This window comes from Pagrus pagrus (genome assembly GCF_965226575.1).
Source record: "Pagrus pagrus genome assembly, chromosome: 5".
In the NCBI taxonomy this organism is placed as follows: domain Eukaryota; kingdom Metazoa; phylum Chordata; class Actinopteri; order Spariformes; family Sparidae; genus Pagrus; species Pagrus pagrus.
In genome coordinates, this window is record NC_140189.1 from 20,231,665 (window position 1) to 20,246,588 (window position 14,924).

Sequence of the window (14,924 nt, forward strand, 5' to 3'; positions counted from 1 at the left end):
AGTTTTAACCTTTTAAATCAATACCACCCGCACCACAAACACAAAGGACAGACAAATGGGTTTAGACAGAAAATGAAACATTTTAATCCATCAATCAACTCCATTTACAAAAGTATATCCCATTTTATATACAATATGTACATAGACGTATAAACAACTATCATTTTTCCACATGGATTCATTCATACGGTAACTAAACAATAGCACTGTAACAAAACATATCACTGGTATTCTGCAGGGATGCTGTAGTGCAAATGTGCGCAAAATATATAGTGCTGTCGCTCTGTGAATACCTTATAACTCCAGTTTTAGTGGATTTTGCTTTGCATAGATAACTTTATACTTGCTTTGAACATTTATATGATCTTTTATGACCCAGGGGCATAAGGAGCTTTAAACCACTTACTAATAACTGTTAATATAATTAAATTAATTAAAAAAGGCCAACAGCTGCAAAGGAAACATTGTGAATGGCTGGAGTTTTTGGAGATACAAGATTATCATTCAACAGCACTTCAAAATATGTAACTATTAAGTATATGTCAGCGCAGTGTCCTTCCTTGTTATAAAGAGAGATGCCGTCTGTGTTGACACAAAATGGTGACTATAAATAGAAACTTTTGTTCGATGAGGCTCATCAAGGCTGATCTCGTTGCACACAATCAATGTGAGGGGGAAGCATTAACAGTCCACATTGTCCTTTTTAATACAGAGCTGTGAAAGTGAACCAAAGTCACTAGGGGGCTCCCTCAACTTTAATAATCCAGAGGGTTTCCTTTAAACAGGGGCAAGACTGGGGCTACAAGTTGGTTGCTACTGATCCGACTTCTCCTTTCTGCAGAGGGGCTGCCGTGTTGTGCAGTTATCAGTTCTGTCCAGCAGATGGAGCCTCTCCAAGTCTGACACTTCCCAGGAAGGTGGTGTGGTTGGTCATGCTTATGAGTGTGTCCTCATATACTATACGTATGGAGATCCTCTGGCCGGCGCGCAGCAGGCTCACCCCAGCCGTGTAGCAGGTGTTGAACTTGCGCTGGCCCGTCTCGATGCTGCAGGTGCAGCGGAGGAACGGGTTGGAGTCCACCATCACCTCATAGCTGGCAATGTCGGTGAAGTTGAGGTAGTACACCTGGTGGGGAAGGGGAGAGAAAATTCACAGAAGACTGAGAGGGGTAGTCAAAAAAATTCCACGTGATATTTCAAGTTTTATTTTAAAGCTGAAACCCACACTGGAGTATCAAAGTAGTCAACATGGAAATTACAGATTTTCAATTGTAGCCACAGCGAGAGGTAAAAGAAATATGTCTCATAACATAAATCAAACATTTATGGACAAGCAGAGCAAGCAGGCTTTTAAGCTTAACTACAGCGCTGCCAGTACTTTGGCTTTGAACTGTAAATCATAAGAGTTACGTCAAGGACCGTACTCACTTCTACCTGACTATATATGAAGTAGACACCGTCCAGCAGCACCTCCAGCTCTCCAGAGCGAGAGTGCATTTTAAACACGCGGTGATGGATGGACACCATCTTCCAGTTCCTAAGGATGCCTTCAGACAGATCTAAACATGTCACAACAAACAAACAAGAGGCAAACAGTCAACATAAACATCCATCAGCTTTGTTTAACTACAACCAGAGCTCGGGACAGACAGAAAATATAAACCTGCTAATGATGCTTACACTCGATTTATCCTGACAAATTGATGCAGGATAACTTGCATCTGCTAGCACGTGAGGCTTCTGCTCCTGACCTGAGTTGACACGGTTTGACTTGTAACATAAGCCTTTAAACTAATCCTATAATAACTTTGGGATTACGTTAGGGTTACTATAATCGTATAGTAAATATTGGTAGCAACATTTAGCCCTCAAAACCCCAAAATCTGATTTTTGAAGGTGATTGTGTTACCTTTCCGTAAGGTGACCGAATAAAGTGGCTAAATGTGGCATGTTGAAACGTTTTTGAATCAACCGAATGTTGATAGTTTACAGTATTTCTATTTATTCTGGTGCAAACCGCCGGCTTGGCAGGGATGTGTTTAGTAGAAAAGTTGCAGATTCATGTCTCTGATGAAGGACATACACAGGGATTAAGCGTGTTTATCGTTTTGTGTCAAACACAGTGGTGCGACTACGAGTAAGAGCAGACAGAAGACTCACCTTCTCTCACTTGGATGGTTGTCTCCTGCCCTTGCAAATGAACCACTGCAGGCTGTAAAACAAAAAAAGATCTGTGGTGAGCAATCTGGATATGCAGTAAAACAACAGAACAGCTGCTTCATCAGGGAATTTGTGTGGGACAAAATTTAATTTCCAATAGGTGACACACTCTACCTGGAATTCCTTTGTTTTTGTCTTATCTGGAACCCCTGCAACAATAAGAGAGAGACATGATCAAATGGCCTTCAACTCCGCTGAGGAACAGAGAAGAGTCGATGATTCAAGGAAAACAAACACAGACATAGTTTAAAGATATATCATTGCGATCCCACACTATGTTTGACATCCTGCATCAGAAACTCTCACTGCGAAGGCAATGAGTTCATCGATTTTTGTCAACTTGAGCCCCCTTCGAGTGTGGGAACGGCTCTACATGCAGGAAAATACTGTAATCTAAGAAGAAATCTCTCAACTCGGGTGGTGTTTCCAAGTACTCCGGCCTGAGTCTTGGCTGTCTCAGCGTGTTATCGTGTCATTACTATTTTAGGTTTTATACCTGCTGGACCTTGACTGCCTGGAGGTCCCTGTGGCCCAGGGGGTCCAGGGGGTCCTGCAGGCCCCACAGCATTGCTTCCTGGAATACCAGGGATTCCAGGGATACCCGGTGGCCCCTGTGGACCCGGGGGCCCAGGGGGCCCGGGGGGGCCTGGCACAGAACGTTTTTTCCCCCCTGGGAAGAGAGAAAGCAAAATGGTTGGCATACAAACTAAAAAACTGAGCAGTTAATCTTCTGACAGTCGGTTCAATTTTATTTATATAGCTTGAAATCACAAATTTATCTCCAAGCTTTTTATAGTATGCACAGCATCTGTGCCAGCTGTAAGGCCAAGAGGCAGGAGTAACATCCCTGATGGACAGAATCAAGCATTGAGAGTTTGTCATTCACTTTAAGCCAACACTGTTATTGGACTCTGGACGACCTCTCGAGGATACTTCCAGAAAGTAGGCATGAGTTTAATCAATGACCTGGATAACTGAATTTGAGGCTGAATTATGCATTACCTTTTTTCTTATCTTTCCTTCCTCTTTCCCTTCCAGTCGATTCTGTAAGAAACAAAAACAGTGTGATTAAGCTTGAAATGGTCTCCCGAACAATTATCATCTCGGATAACATCTCGAGTATCCCGCTCATTCCGCGAAGGTATCCTGAACGGGCTAAAATAACAGATTCAGATGTTCGGCACTGAACACTGGAGTGGAGGTATGTCAGTCTGTGGTATCTTCTAGTGTAGTAATTTGTAAGTGTGGTTTCACCTCCTCTGTATGAACAAGTGCCTTAAGCATTCACAGGCAGTGGAACTGGAGAAGATCATTAGAGAGATACTTTATCCTGCCAAAATCCTTTTCTTTGAATTAAGCCCAGATGGAGAATGCAGATTAAAGTGTGTCTATGTGTGTGTGCATGTGTTTGTGTGAGTGTGTCTCCCCTTTATAACCATGTGTGTGTGTGTGCGTGCATGCATGTTGGTGGGGCATCGATGTCAGCGCTTGAAAGACAAAATGCACTTAGTGTGCATCTGCGTGTGTGTGCTGAAGAATCCTTTTCAAAAAGCCGTCTCGCTGCTCTTGTGTTTACCATGTCATTACAACTACAAAGGCCATTTAACCTTAAAACCTCACAGTTTGAGTCCCCCTCAAACATATGGCCAGTGTTTCTCCTCTGGCTAAATGACTGGATGCATCCGCGGAGATTTCTCTTAACGAGCAGCCCTATCTGGAATCTGGTGCCCGTTAGGAGTGCCCAGAACGCACACACACACGCACACGTGCAAACACAGCACGCACACACGCAAAAACACACATCTAAGGCTGAGATTACAAAAGCCTTTGTCTGTGTGCGCTGAGAGCAGGGGAGAGACCTGGGAATGATTAGTGTTTAGAGGCTCGGGACTTTACTGATTTATGTAGAAAGTCTCAAAGGTGAGTTTTTTCTTCTAATTTAAACACAATCACTAAACTTCCCCCCAAGTATTCAGTGTCACGCCACAGACGTTGGAATGCCTTGTGATCATGCTGCACTTGTTGCTCTCAGACATGAAACTTCAAAGGCTTCGCTTTTTTTATTTGCATAGCTCACATTCTAAACAAAAACTACAAAAGCAAATTCAGACATATCAGCCATGTGGCCGTCTGCGGAGCTATTGATTACGATAAATCAATTTGGCGGACTTAATGAAAGCCATCAAAGTCTCTCTCAGAAATTGGCCCTTGATTCCTCAAAACGAATGCATGTTCTACAATTTTTTTTAATCTTATTTTCTGAGTTCAGTTCGGACCTGACCGTTGGACCACAGCTGGCTTCTAATGTCCAGATCTGATGCAAAAGATATTTCGGGGGACCTGTTATTATTTCGAGACGGGGGAAATCAACGCGGTCTGTTGCTGTCTGTTTCAAATTGGTGAAACCCTCCCAAACTCCTTGTTGTCCTTGTTTGCTGTCCAAGTAATAATCAATCCCATTCCGTTTAATCTCTCGCTCTATAAACTCGGCAACATGATGTGGTGGAGCCGCTTTGTTAAGTGAGCGCAGAGCAGTAAAAAATCAATTCCACAAAAAAAAGTGAGAAACCATTAACAAACTGTTTTCAAAATTTAAGAGCCTTAAGCCCACCAAAAGCCTGTTATTTACACTGTACTGAATCCCCTCCAAACAAACATGAGTTACAGAAACCATTGCTCAACAGTCCACCGGGCCGCTGCCAAGTATATATCCAGAGAATAGACTGATGCAGGTGCACTGCAGAGCAATGGTTTGTTGAGTTTTTCCTGTCAAAAAATGGACTGAATCTGGAGTTTGAGCCTGAAAAATACACACAATAAAGCTAAAGTGTCAGCTTCTGTGTCGAGGTGTTAAGACAGAAGACACAGCAGTAGTAAAAGATGAGAACATGCCTGTTTCTGGCTGCTTGCCGGGACTCCTTTTCGCTCGCTGAGTTATGCCCCTGCTGTCCTCTGTGGCGTGGAAGTCGCCATTTCTGTGCAGTAACTTCTCCTGGTGAAAAACAAAAGAAAACATTAATGAGTTAATATAGCAGAAAAGCCAAGAGTCAGTATATTGAAACCAGCTGAGATCACCTCATATGATTTCCGTGAGGCAAACAAAAGAGGTGAGCGATACAAGAGCGAAACCCATGTTACAAGTGGCCTTTCTATTCTTGGGGGTATAATGTTTGCACAGAGGCAACTTGGGGCATTTGAAAAGATGTGAGACACTGTCAGCCAGCGCATTCATTTGCGGCCAAGTCATTGTCTGTCCCATTGGGGCTGTAACCCATCCTGTAACCCAATTCACTTTTGTCTGTGTCTCTGCCGTTTGAGACAGTCACCTGGACAGACTGCTCTAAAATTCACCTTTTTATACAAAAGGAGGACATGAATTGCGGTTAATCTGAGAGCAATACCCATTCATATGGCACCTGGTCCCAGCCCTATTCAGAGGTAGCATGAATAAGCCAAAAAAAAAAACCGGAGCCAAAGAAAAGGATCTGATGTAGCTGCTCTGAGCTCATCCCCCCAAAACAGGAAACGCTATGCTGCCGCGTTGGGGTGTTCCCATGGGCGAGTGAGTGTCGGGACAAACCGCATGTCTGTCTTATGGGTTTTGCCGACCTACATTCACATGAACTCTGTAGGACATGCTGACCCGACCGTAACACCTTCGAGACGTGACCGGCTCTGACAATAACAACAAGAAAAATGTTTCGTGCTAAAGATTCGGGGTTTAAAATTGTTCAAAGTCGTCTTCAGTTAGAGCAGCCAGCTCGTGATCACATCTTTGGAGGGTTCCCAGGATTCGATAGACAAAGAAACTCTGGCACTGGAAACACAACAAGACCACCCAAAGCCTTCTTTTTTGCCTATACACGAGAGCGCTTTGGGTCCCACTTTGGAGTGTCAGCATAAATAATGGTAAGAGTGCGAGATAAAGGCTCTCGATGGCTGAGGACAGACGACCAGCCAACTTGTGCTTGCGCTGGACATCTGCTTGGAGTTTGGATAACTGACATCTCCAAAGCAGTGACACGTGCAGCACCTTAGCAATGGATCAAAAGATAATAAATAATGATGTATCATTTCTTCGCACTGCTGGGAATGGATCAGACAAGCTTACTGACAGACACTTTGACCTCTTTCTTTTCCATGTGGGGGCCTATCCCAGTTGGGTACTCCACGTCTCTATCCATGACGCTCAAGTAAACATAGTTGTTAAACCCCCCCGAAGGCGAGAAATCTCCTTCTCTTGAAAGCAGTGTGAACTCTCGGTGCCTCTTTGTGTGGTTTCTCGAGCAGAGCCACTGAAAAGACCATAAGGAGACAGACAAGAAAAAGTTATGTTTTGAGTTTCTTCTATACCTCGTCTCAGATGTGGGAACCCACCCCCTGCGGTGAGGGATGAGCTGTATCATGTCAAACACCCTCAGCCGGCTGTGTTGGGCAAGCTCAAAGTAGTTAAAGTCTACTTCCCTGACCAGCTGCCAGCCATGTCTGACCTTATAAGCACGGGAATTCCAGCCTGACGGAGGAGGAGTATGTGTTGGAATGGTTTATCGACACACACACAACTCCAGATGTTCCCGCGAGCAGCGACGTTTGCTGTTCATTTGGTGTGCAGGTGTCTCCACATCTCCTCTCCAGCTGTTGGCATATAGGGGGCTTTTACTTCTCAAAGGATTCTGGGTGTATGTTCGGGCATATGGCATTACACTTTCGTCTGTTCTGACAGCCAAACATGAGTCAACAGCCAATTTCTGGCCTGAGATTAAGCCCCGGCAGAATGACAAAAAACAAACAAGCGATCTGCTAGGCTACTACCAGACTGATGCGGCTGGTGTTGTTCAAGATGCAGGCAACAAAGTAATAAAAAAAAAAAAGATATACCGTTATACGACTATGAGAAATAGTTTTGCGCCCTTGTTTGCTTCATTTCACTTCATTACAACATTTACAGCCTTCATACCCTTCAAAGGCACGCAGAGTTACAGTAAATCAGGATGACAACGTGTTGGTATGTATGCCAAGTGCCAACTATTGAGTAAACCATTCTTTTTCAGCACAAGGGAAAAAATGCTATTAATTAGAGGGCTTTCAAATCTTCAAAGCGTGGGGGGGGTGTTGTTGAGCGCAGAGTACGCGATACCCTGTTGCTCCGCGAGGATATGACTAAAATTCAGTCACCCCGGGGACGTGTAATTTCGTGATCACAAGACTTCTTTTTGCCCTATAAACACTTGCTATAACAACAGCTTGTATTTTTACCCATTTCTGAACTCAAACTACCGAAATTCCCTGACATTCAGAACTTCTGATGAAGATAAAGACTCTACAGCTGGCGTGTTCACCATTTACAGACATTCTGGCTTCAATAAAGCCTCTAAATCTTGGATGAGCACTGACAATTAGTCACTAAATTGCGGTTGAGAATGTGAGGTTGAGGAGGTGAAACTCAGGTCTGGTGGCCGTGGTTGCCAGATGCAGACTGGGTGCCCATCACTGTTAATGCAGGCGGTAACTAACTTTAACAGCAGGCATGCCGCTGAGATTTGAGGCTTCATAATACTCCAGTGATTCACACTTCTGGATAGAACAATGACAGCGTGTTCTCGTCTTGAATATCACACAGAAAGGAGTGTCCTAACCTCAGCCAAAACGCTCTCTGGAAGGACATGTGTTTCAAACCATAACTTGGGTAATTTAATAAAGGCATCCATAGGTTGTCATTTAAGAAAGCCGTGGAGCTCAACCTAAGGGAAATGTTGCCTGTCAGCAGCCAATCACACTTCAGATTGTTGCAACACTGCTGGCAAAGAGACTTCGATCTGAACACTGTGTGAATATCTCAAGAATTTATTATTTTGGTAGACGTTTGTGACTCTGGACTTAATCTTTACTGGGCGTCCACGCCATCCGTCTGTCAAGACAATTCAGTCTAGTATGGAAAAGGTTGCAGCCTCACATCTCTGATGTTTCGACCTCCTCCGCCTTGTGCTTTTGAGACACTTGTGTCCACCCTGATCAGTTCTTGATATGAAGGCTATCTGTGCAGTTGATCCTGCTGTTTTTCACTAATCATGCTCTGGTCTCGAGCTCTGGAGCGCCCAAAGCTTGTATGCTGCCGAGGACTTTGTGTCCCATCAAACTGACTTTTTTAATAGCCGTTAACTAGGCTCCAGATGTTTCAGCATCTGTTCTCTGTGAGACTTTGAAGGCATACATCAGAGGAGAAAATTATTTCATATAATGGTTACAAGAAAAATGTTTTCAAGAATAAAACGCTATCTGAGCTAACACAATTAACTCTTCCACGAATTGACTTTTTATTACATTTTGCACACGGAGGTCAGGTGAACGAGGGTCGGGCTGAGTGTGGGCGACACTTGCTCCTCAGTAATGCCCAGCATCACACTCTTGGTACACACACACCTGGGAGGGGCTTTTTTACTGTCGGGAACTGCACAGATCTGCTGGACAGCTGGGATTTACTGCCTTGCTCAAGGGCATACCAACTGTGACTGTTAAGAGGAAGACTGTTTGTTCACTTCAATAATGAGCAGATCACCGGCTCTCGTTAAGAAGCAACCTGACGGACCTGGAAAAAGTGTGAGATGTTGAGTGGTATGTCACCTTTTGAGTGCGTGCCAGAAATGTTTCTGCTTTTCCCGATGATTTTATTGTATGCTCTCCTAATGCGGTGAGATTTATTACTTGGAAAATCTCCGAAGATCTATAAACCTTTCAAGTGTCAGTTTAAACTACAAAACGTTATTGTCTCTATTCCTGCGCAGACGTCTGGGGAAAGACTTAAAATCTCATTTTTATAGACATTCTGACAGGTTCAAATTGTGTTACATTGTAAAACCTTTAGCTTGATCAAATTCTCTGTCTATCTTGCTTCTTATCACCCCAACACCCCAGTTACAAGCAGTCACTCCTCTGTTCACAGACAGTCTGAAAACTGATCAGAGACTAGTAGCGTTACAGCTTACACAATTTTCAGATCAGGTGTTTATAGACATCTATACGTCTATAGATTCTGCCAATTTCAGACTTCAGACTTGAGTTTTTCCCCCCAGTGAAAGGCTGTAAAACAAGTGGTGGCTAAAGTAGAGCAAGACAGAAATGGGAAAATGTGACCAAACTTAAAACTGGGTGAAAAAAATACATTTAATTTTACTGGATTAAGAGAATTTGCTGCCAGGTTGAACATTTAAGCATTTTAACACTTACAATTTGAGCCTTGTGCAAAGAAAAGATGCGCGTTTTTTCCACGAGTACTGACTTTAAAATAGATATTTTCCACTTAAAACTCATGTCGACATTGTTTTCCACTTTTTTCAGAATTTTTTTTTTCTTAACACCAAGATATCAAATGAAGAAAAGTTCTTTTCCATTGTAATTGTGCCAAAAAAGTGTCTGGATTTTCTATTGTGCGCACGTTTTACCAAGGTTGTTCCGACACCGATCAGCCTGGTTGAAAACTGACACGCACGAGAAGCCACAACACTTTATCAGAACACATCTCAGCTGCAAAGCTCACTACGTTCACCTGAACAGAGGTTAAACACTGATACTACACGATGAAGACACCTCTGTTCTTCAGGCCTGATGTAGGTCCGTATGGTCGGTCCTATACGTGACTGCTTTCTACGAGGACTTTCCATGTTATGTTACACTTGTCTGTAAACCTGCCGATCACATCAGATTAACTGATGCTGCTGAAGTGCCTTTGATGAGGACTTCTGCGAAAAATGCAATAAACAATTTTTAGCTCTACAAAAAAAAAAAGACTCTTCAAAGGAAACAAGTGCGGCCGCGGCGTCCAAATGCCACATGCTCCTGTTTCTCCAACTATGTAAACTGTGGGATGTGTAATCAGAGTTGTTTAATGCAGACATCTGGCAAGGACAGCATCACAGCGCTGTTAAATATTTACAGCTGGGCCACAGTCTTTCACCTCATGAAGCGTCACCATCTGGGCTGAATACCAGGCCCATCTCGCTCGGCTCTAACCAGGGAAACCAAACTAAAATAAGCTTAGCAGAGGACTAAATGAATAGGCTGAGCTTCCCCCATGTTGCAGATCAAACGCCAACAGCAGCCACTGATCTCGATAATCTTTGCTACAGAGGAATAAATGCCTCCATCCTGAATAACATGAATTCCTCCGTGTCGCTATCAAGTTGACGGCCCTGTGTCCAGCCAATGCCCCACACAGAGAGGATCATTTTCTCTGAAATAAAAGGTTACACAACTGGTGACACGTGAGCTAATTGAGCCAGCAGAGAGAGCTATACTCGGCCCCTTTGTACTGATGAAATCAGGGAGTGTGTGGAGGTGATTTGGTGGTGGTGCTGGTGGTGGAGGAGGGGAAGGGAGGGTTGGCTGTTGCCAAAGCCACAGACAACACAATGAACATTCAATCAGCCCGCTGCCAGAAAAGAAAACACATGTGAGACGAGGCTGGCTCAGCTCCAAGTACCAACTGCCCCATCTAAGTCCTGATGAATTTACATCAGCCCTTGGGCTTTGCACCTGCTGATGATCCAGTTAATTTTCCGTCCACCTGCTCCAGCACACTGACTGACCCCAGCCTCTGTGACTCCAGCTGGGCAGGCTGCCTAAAGTTTTGAGCATCCACCTCTAGTCTGTTTAGGGAGGAAGACAAATTGGGTTAAATGTGGTTTGACTGTGGAAAATATATTAAATATAAAAAAAAAAACTGAGGTTAATTTTCATAAGCTGTTTCTTGTTTTCTTTAGGCACACATCTGCACCATAGCTACCTCTGGTATGCCTGCCCTCCCACTGGATGTGTTTACCTGAGCAGGCAGACTTTGGCCAGGTGACAGACATGAAGCTTATACCTTTAGTGCATCCCTCTCCGAGAGGAGTCTGAATCACGCACACACGGGAGCGCTAATTCAAAACATATTTGTCTGGAAAATGAGCTGGCAAAACTTCGTGACAGGCTACTGTGGAAGAAGTTGCCCAGAAACATGCCTTAACAGAGCACAGACACAAAACCTGACACCGTGATACGGGAACAGGAGGACTGCACGGAGGTGAATGAACACGAACAGCCTCCGTGTGAGGAATGAAAACAATGCTTTTTTTTTTTTTTTCCTCTCCTTCATCTTCTTTTTTTTTTTTTTCTTCTCCTCTCTATTTTTACCTCATGACCCTCTCCGCCGCGGCTGCTGCTGCCGGGGTCCAGTCGCGGGTGTCCGGGCGAGAGCACCGCCGCCGGGTCAGCCAGGTCACTCCCCGCTAGTGTCAACATGGAGTCCCGCTTCTGGTGGATAATTTCCCTTTTGACTTCGGAGCGCAGGTCCAAATAGCAGACGAGGGTGACAGCGTGGAGACACAGCGACAGCAGGAATAATCCCAGGAAGACGACACTGCCGCTCCGACCCCTGCACTTCTTGCTGCACGTGCAGGGAGCAGCTCTGGGCATCACTTTGTCCGGGAAGTCCTCCGCGGGGGAACCACCGCATGCCATTATCGGACAGACGCTCTTTATCTCCGCATAATCGGTCTCGTTTGTCTGGCGCGGGCCGCGGCTACTCATTAACGTGGAGACTCATAGGTGCAGCAGCGGCAGGTCGGTGCAAACTCCTTCCACTATCTGTAGTAACAATGGAGACCCGCCCACCTCGGCTGTGATTGGTCGCTGACAATTACGAACCCAGACAATCCGGGCCAGAGGTTGGACGGCTGGATGCGCCAGGTGCAGTAGTGGAGCGACACCTACAGGACGAACCGAGCAGCTGCAGCTCCTCTCGATGGGATGAGAAGATGTGAGATTGTTCCCCCTCTTTATCTGAATCTATATGTTTTGTTGTGTGATTGTTACTCAGCACTCTGAGGCAGGAAAACACCTTTCTAACCTTCCTCTGTGATTTATTTCCAGTTCTGCGCGAGTGTGAATGGGAAGGGTCGGTCACTGAGGCAATGCACATTGTTTATGCTTGTGTTACAAGCTATTTTTCATTGGTGTACTTTGTTTGGCACTTTGTTTTGTTTTGTGGGTGGCACATGGAGTGGTGGTCCTGTGTGAAGAATTGATTCGAGGCCCTGGTAAATATTGCCCAGTGTTGTTATTGAAACAGGACAAGCGGTTGATGATTTCATCATATCATCAAAGAGTGGAAAAGTATTGCAAATTATATCCTTAAACAGAATACACATTATACAATTATGTTTAATTGCGTCTGGACCCTGTCAGGCTGAACGGTACGATAGCGGGCCTGGAGGAGAGTCAATGTCACAGTGAGGTCAGCACCACTCTGTGTACAACACCATCAAATACTCTAAACACGTGTCACTCAGCCGGACTCGGGGAATAGTTTGACATTTATGTTACCAAAAAGCCAGCTGAGGACAACGCTGTAACGAGATTGAATGTGGCACTGCGGTTTTCTCCACTCCCAACATCCAAAGCAGACCTTACTTTTGTTCTCTTTCAGATGTAGACACTTTGATCTCCGAAGAAAGGAACCAGAGGTAGCCTGTGGATCGCCCTGTCCTTGAGCCTCGAGATGATGAAACCAGTGCACTGAGCGGGGCTGAAACTTGGGGATCTTGATGGATCACCAGCTTAGATTAGTTTTCAGGCAAGTGCCACAAAACATCTGTCTTGATTTCTTTGGGACAAAACCTGACATTTGAACGCACTTGACCTACAGAGGGGCGCACTCCTTCATAATATGAGCCCACACCGACAGACACTGAGTAATCGCTGGTTTTCGCTTGGCATTGTGGAGGAAAAGTAATGGAGAAGAATGACTTTTGGAGATCAGAATACGGGTGTTTCATCACTATGAAATGTTTTCAGCATGAAGTTGATTACTATAAGAGAACTCATGAGAATTGCTATTTTTTCTCGGGGTGGATTTCTCCTCACCGCCATCTGTTTCAGTCCTCCTGCTCATCTGCAGGAAAAAAAAAAGTGATTCTAGTCAGCTGCCACTGAAGGGCAGCATTGCCAAGCCATAAATCAATAACACTGCGTGTCAGCGTCCTGATGAACTTGAACTTAAAACATATTGGGTGAGTAATGAAATTTAAATATTCTGTATGCATATCTTTACACAGCTTCTCTGTGGACTATTGATCACATATGAAGCATCCTCCTTCTCCCTCTTTCTCTCGAGGGGAAATCGTTTCTCCATTGTTCGAATATAACATAGTGAAATCGAAGAGGGAAAGACATTCAAAGTATCTCTCATAGGGCCTGTGACTGAGGGCTAAGCCTAAGCATGTTTGCCACGCTTTTCATCCGAGCAGCAGGCACAATGACTTTGAGAAGCAGATAATTCAGGACTGGAATAGTTAGGCACATGCATCTCTTAAGATTTCAACCCATTTTTTTAAACAGTCTTTTAGGATAGTTTATATATGAGTTGCTGCTTTGAGCTATTTATTTGATCTTTTTTTTCTCCTAAGTGATTTGTTTGTCTTTGCAGAAAGAGAAGGTCTCGAGGTGAAGGCCACTGTCTGAGTCACCGCTGTTGTCTTGTTTCAGACAACACAGCTTTAAAGCCTGTGACAATTAAAACCAGTTTTTGCCGTGATTGTTTTTTTGGCACCAAAAAGAGGAGGAATAATTCTTATAACATCCCCCGGGCATCAATGCAGCGTTCATAAATGGTGTGCCACTCAATCCTCTCTGAGCTTATAACAAGATTTAGAGGCTTTCCCTGCCAGATGATGGAGTTTTGCAGGAGGAATAGGCAGCCTTATATTTAACCACGGAGGGGTGAGAGTCAACAAGCTGGTGGAAGATGAGGATCTCAAGGTGCCGCCTGTAAATCTCACCCACCCATTGATTAAAATCGACTTTCATTTGCCATCATAAGGAATCATTTGAGCTAAAGTGATTCATAGCTGCTAGAAAAAACAGCAATACATATTGCAGCATATGGTTTCAGACCTCTTCACTCCATACAATACCTTCTCAGGAGTCATTGTTTCTGCACGTGGAATTGCGGAGGTGTAACCTTGGCTAATTGATATACTGTGGCATTTGATTTCCCACCTATAAATCTCCTGTAAATTGGACCACGTCTCCCATTTCCCCGAACAATGATTAATTCACTCTCATTGAGGGTGTCTGTCTTAAGAGTCCTTATCAGGACGGGAGAGCTCTCCCTCTCTCTCTGCTTTTCCGTCTGCACTGTGCCCCGGCCTCACTCTCTCTCTCTCTCTGCTTCCATCTATTTGCTGATGGCTGTATGGACCTCTTTGGGTAAACTTAATTGATTTTTTGATTCCACACAGAATTGGTGCAGTTAAGTGGCCTTTTTAGCATGCAAAGGGTTTTTTGTGTGTTCTCTCAAGGCAGCCATGTTCAGGGGAATCGATGACAATACCTTTTAAGAGTTGCACTTCTTCATTTACTGTTTTTGTTCGCATATTATTTTGGGGGGTATTTTGTATTTTTTGAATGGGGACAGTATAAATACAGGCAGGAAACCTCGGGTGAGAGAGGGAAAGACCCTAAGAACAACCTAACCTGGAAAGAAGAGCTTAACCTGTAATGTTGTGGTTATATGGTATCCATCTTAACCACAGTCATTCAGTAACTGTGGAAGGACAAGTAATAATACTACAGTTTAAGAAATACTCACATGTAAAAAAGGTCAGTAGTTAAAATATTAATTAAACTGAGTTTAAGCGTAATCTGGTAATATCCTATTTGTTACCGTA

General features: G+C 44.1%; 1 protein-coding gene across 2 annotated transcripts; it reads right to left on the minus strand.

The window, feature by feature from the left end:
- Positions 1 to 56: 56 nt before the first annotated feature.
- On the minus strand, positions 57 to 11,852 carry eda (ectodysplasin A). 2 transcript variants are annotated; one of them, XM_084353334.1, is made up of 8 exons: positions 11,389 to 11,852; positions 5,113 to 5,212; positions 3,223 to 3,264; positions 2,717 to 2,890; positions 2,335 to 2,369; positions 2,161 to 2,212; positions 1,435 to 1,559; positions 57 to 1,126 (listed from the first exon to the last, which is right to left on the minus strand). In XM_084353334.1, exons 1-8 carry the CDS (start codon positions 11,782 to 11,784, stop codon positions 866 to 868), a joined length of 1,185 nt encoding a protein of 394 aa, XP_084209460.1. In that variant the 5' UTR covers positions 11,785 to 11,852; the 3' UTR covers positions 57 to 865. The 2 variants fall into 2 exon arrangements, with proteins under 2 accessions (XP_084209460.1, XP_084209459.1); XM_084353333.1 differs by having other exon boundaries at positions 1,429 to 1,559.
- Positions 11,853 to 14,924: the final 3,072 nt, after the last annotated feature.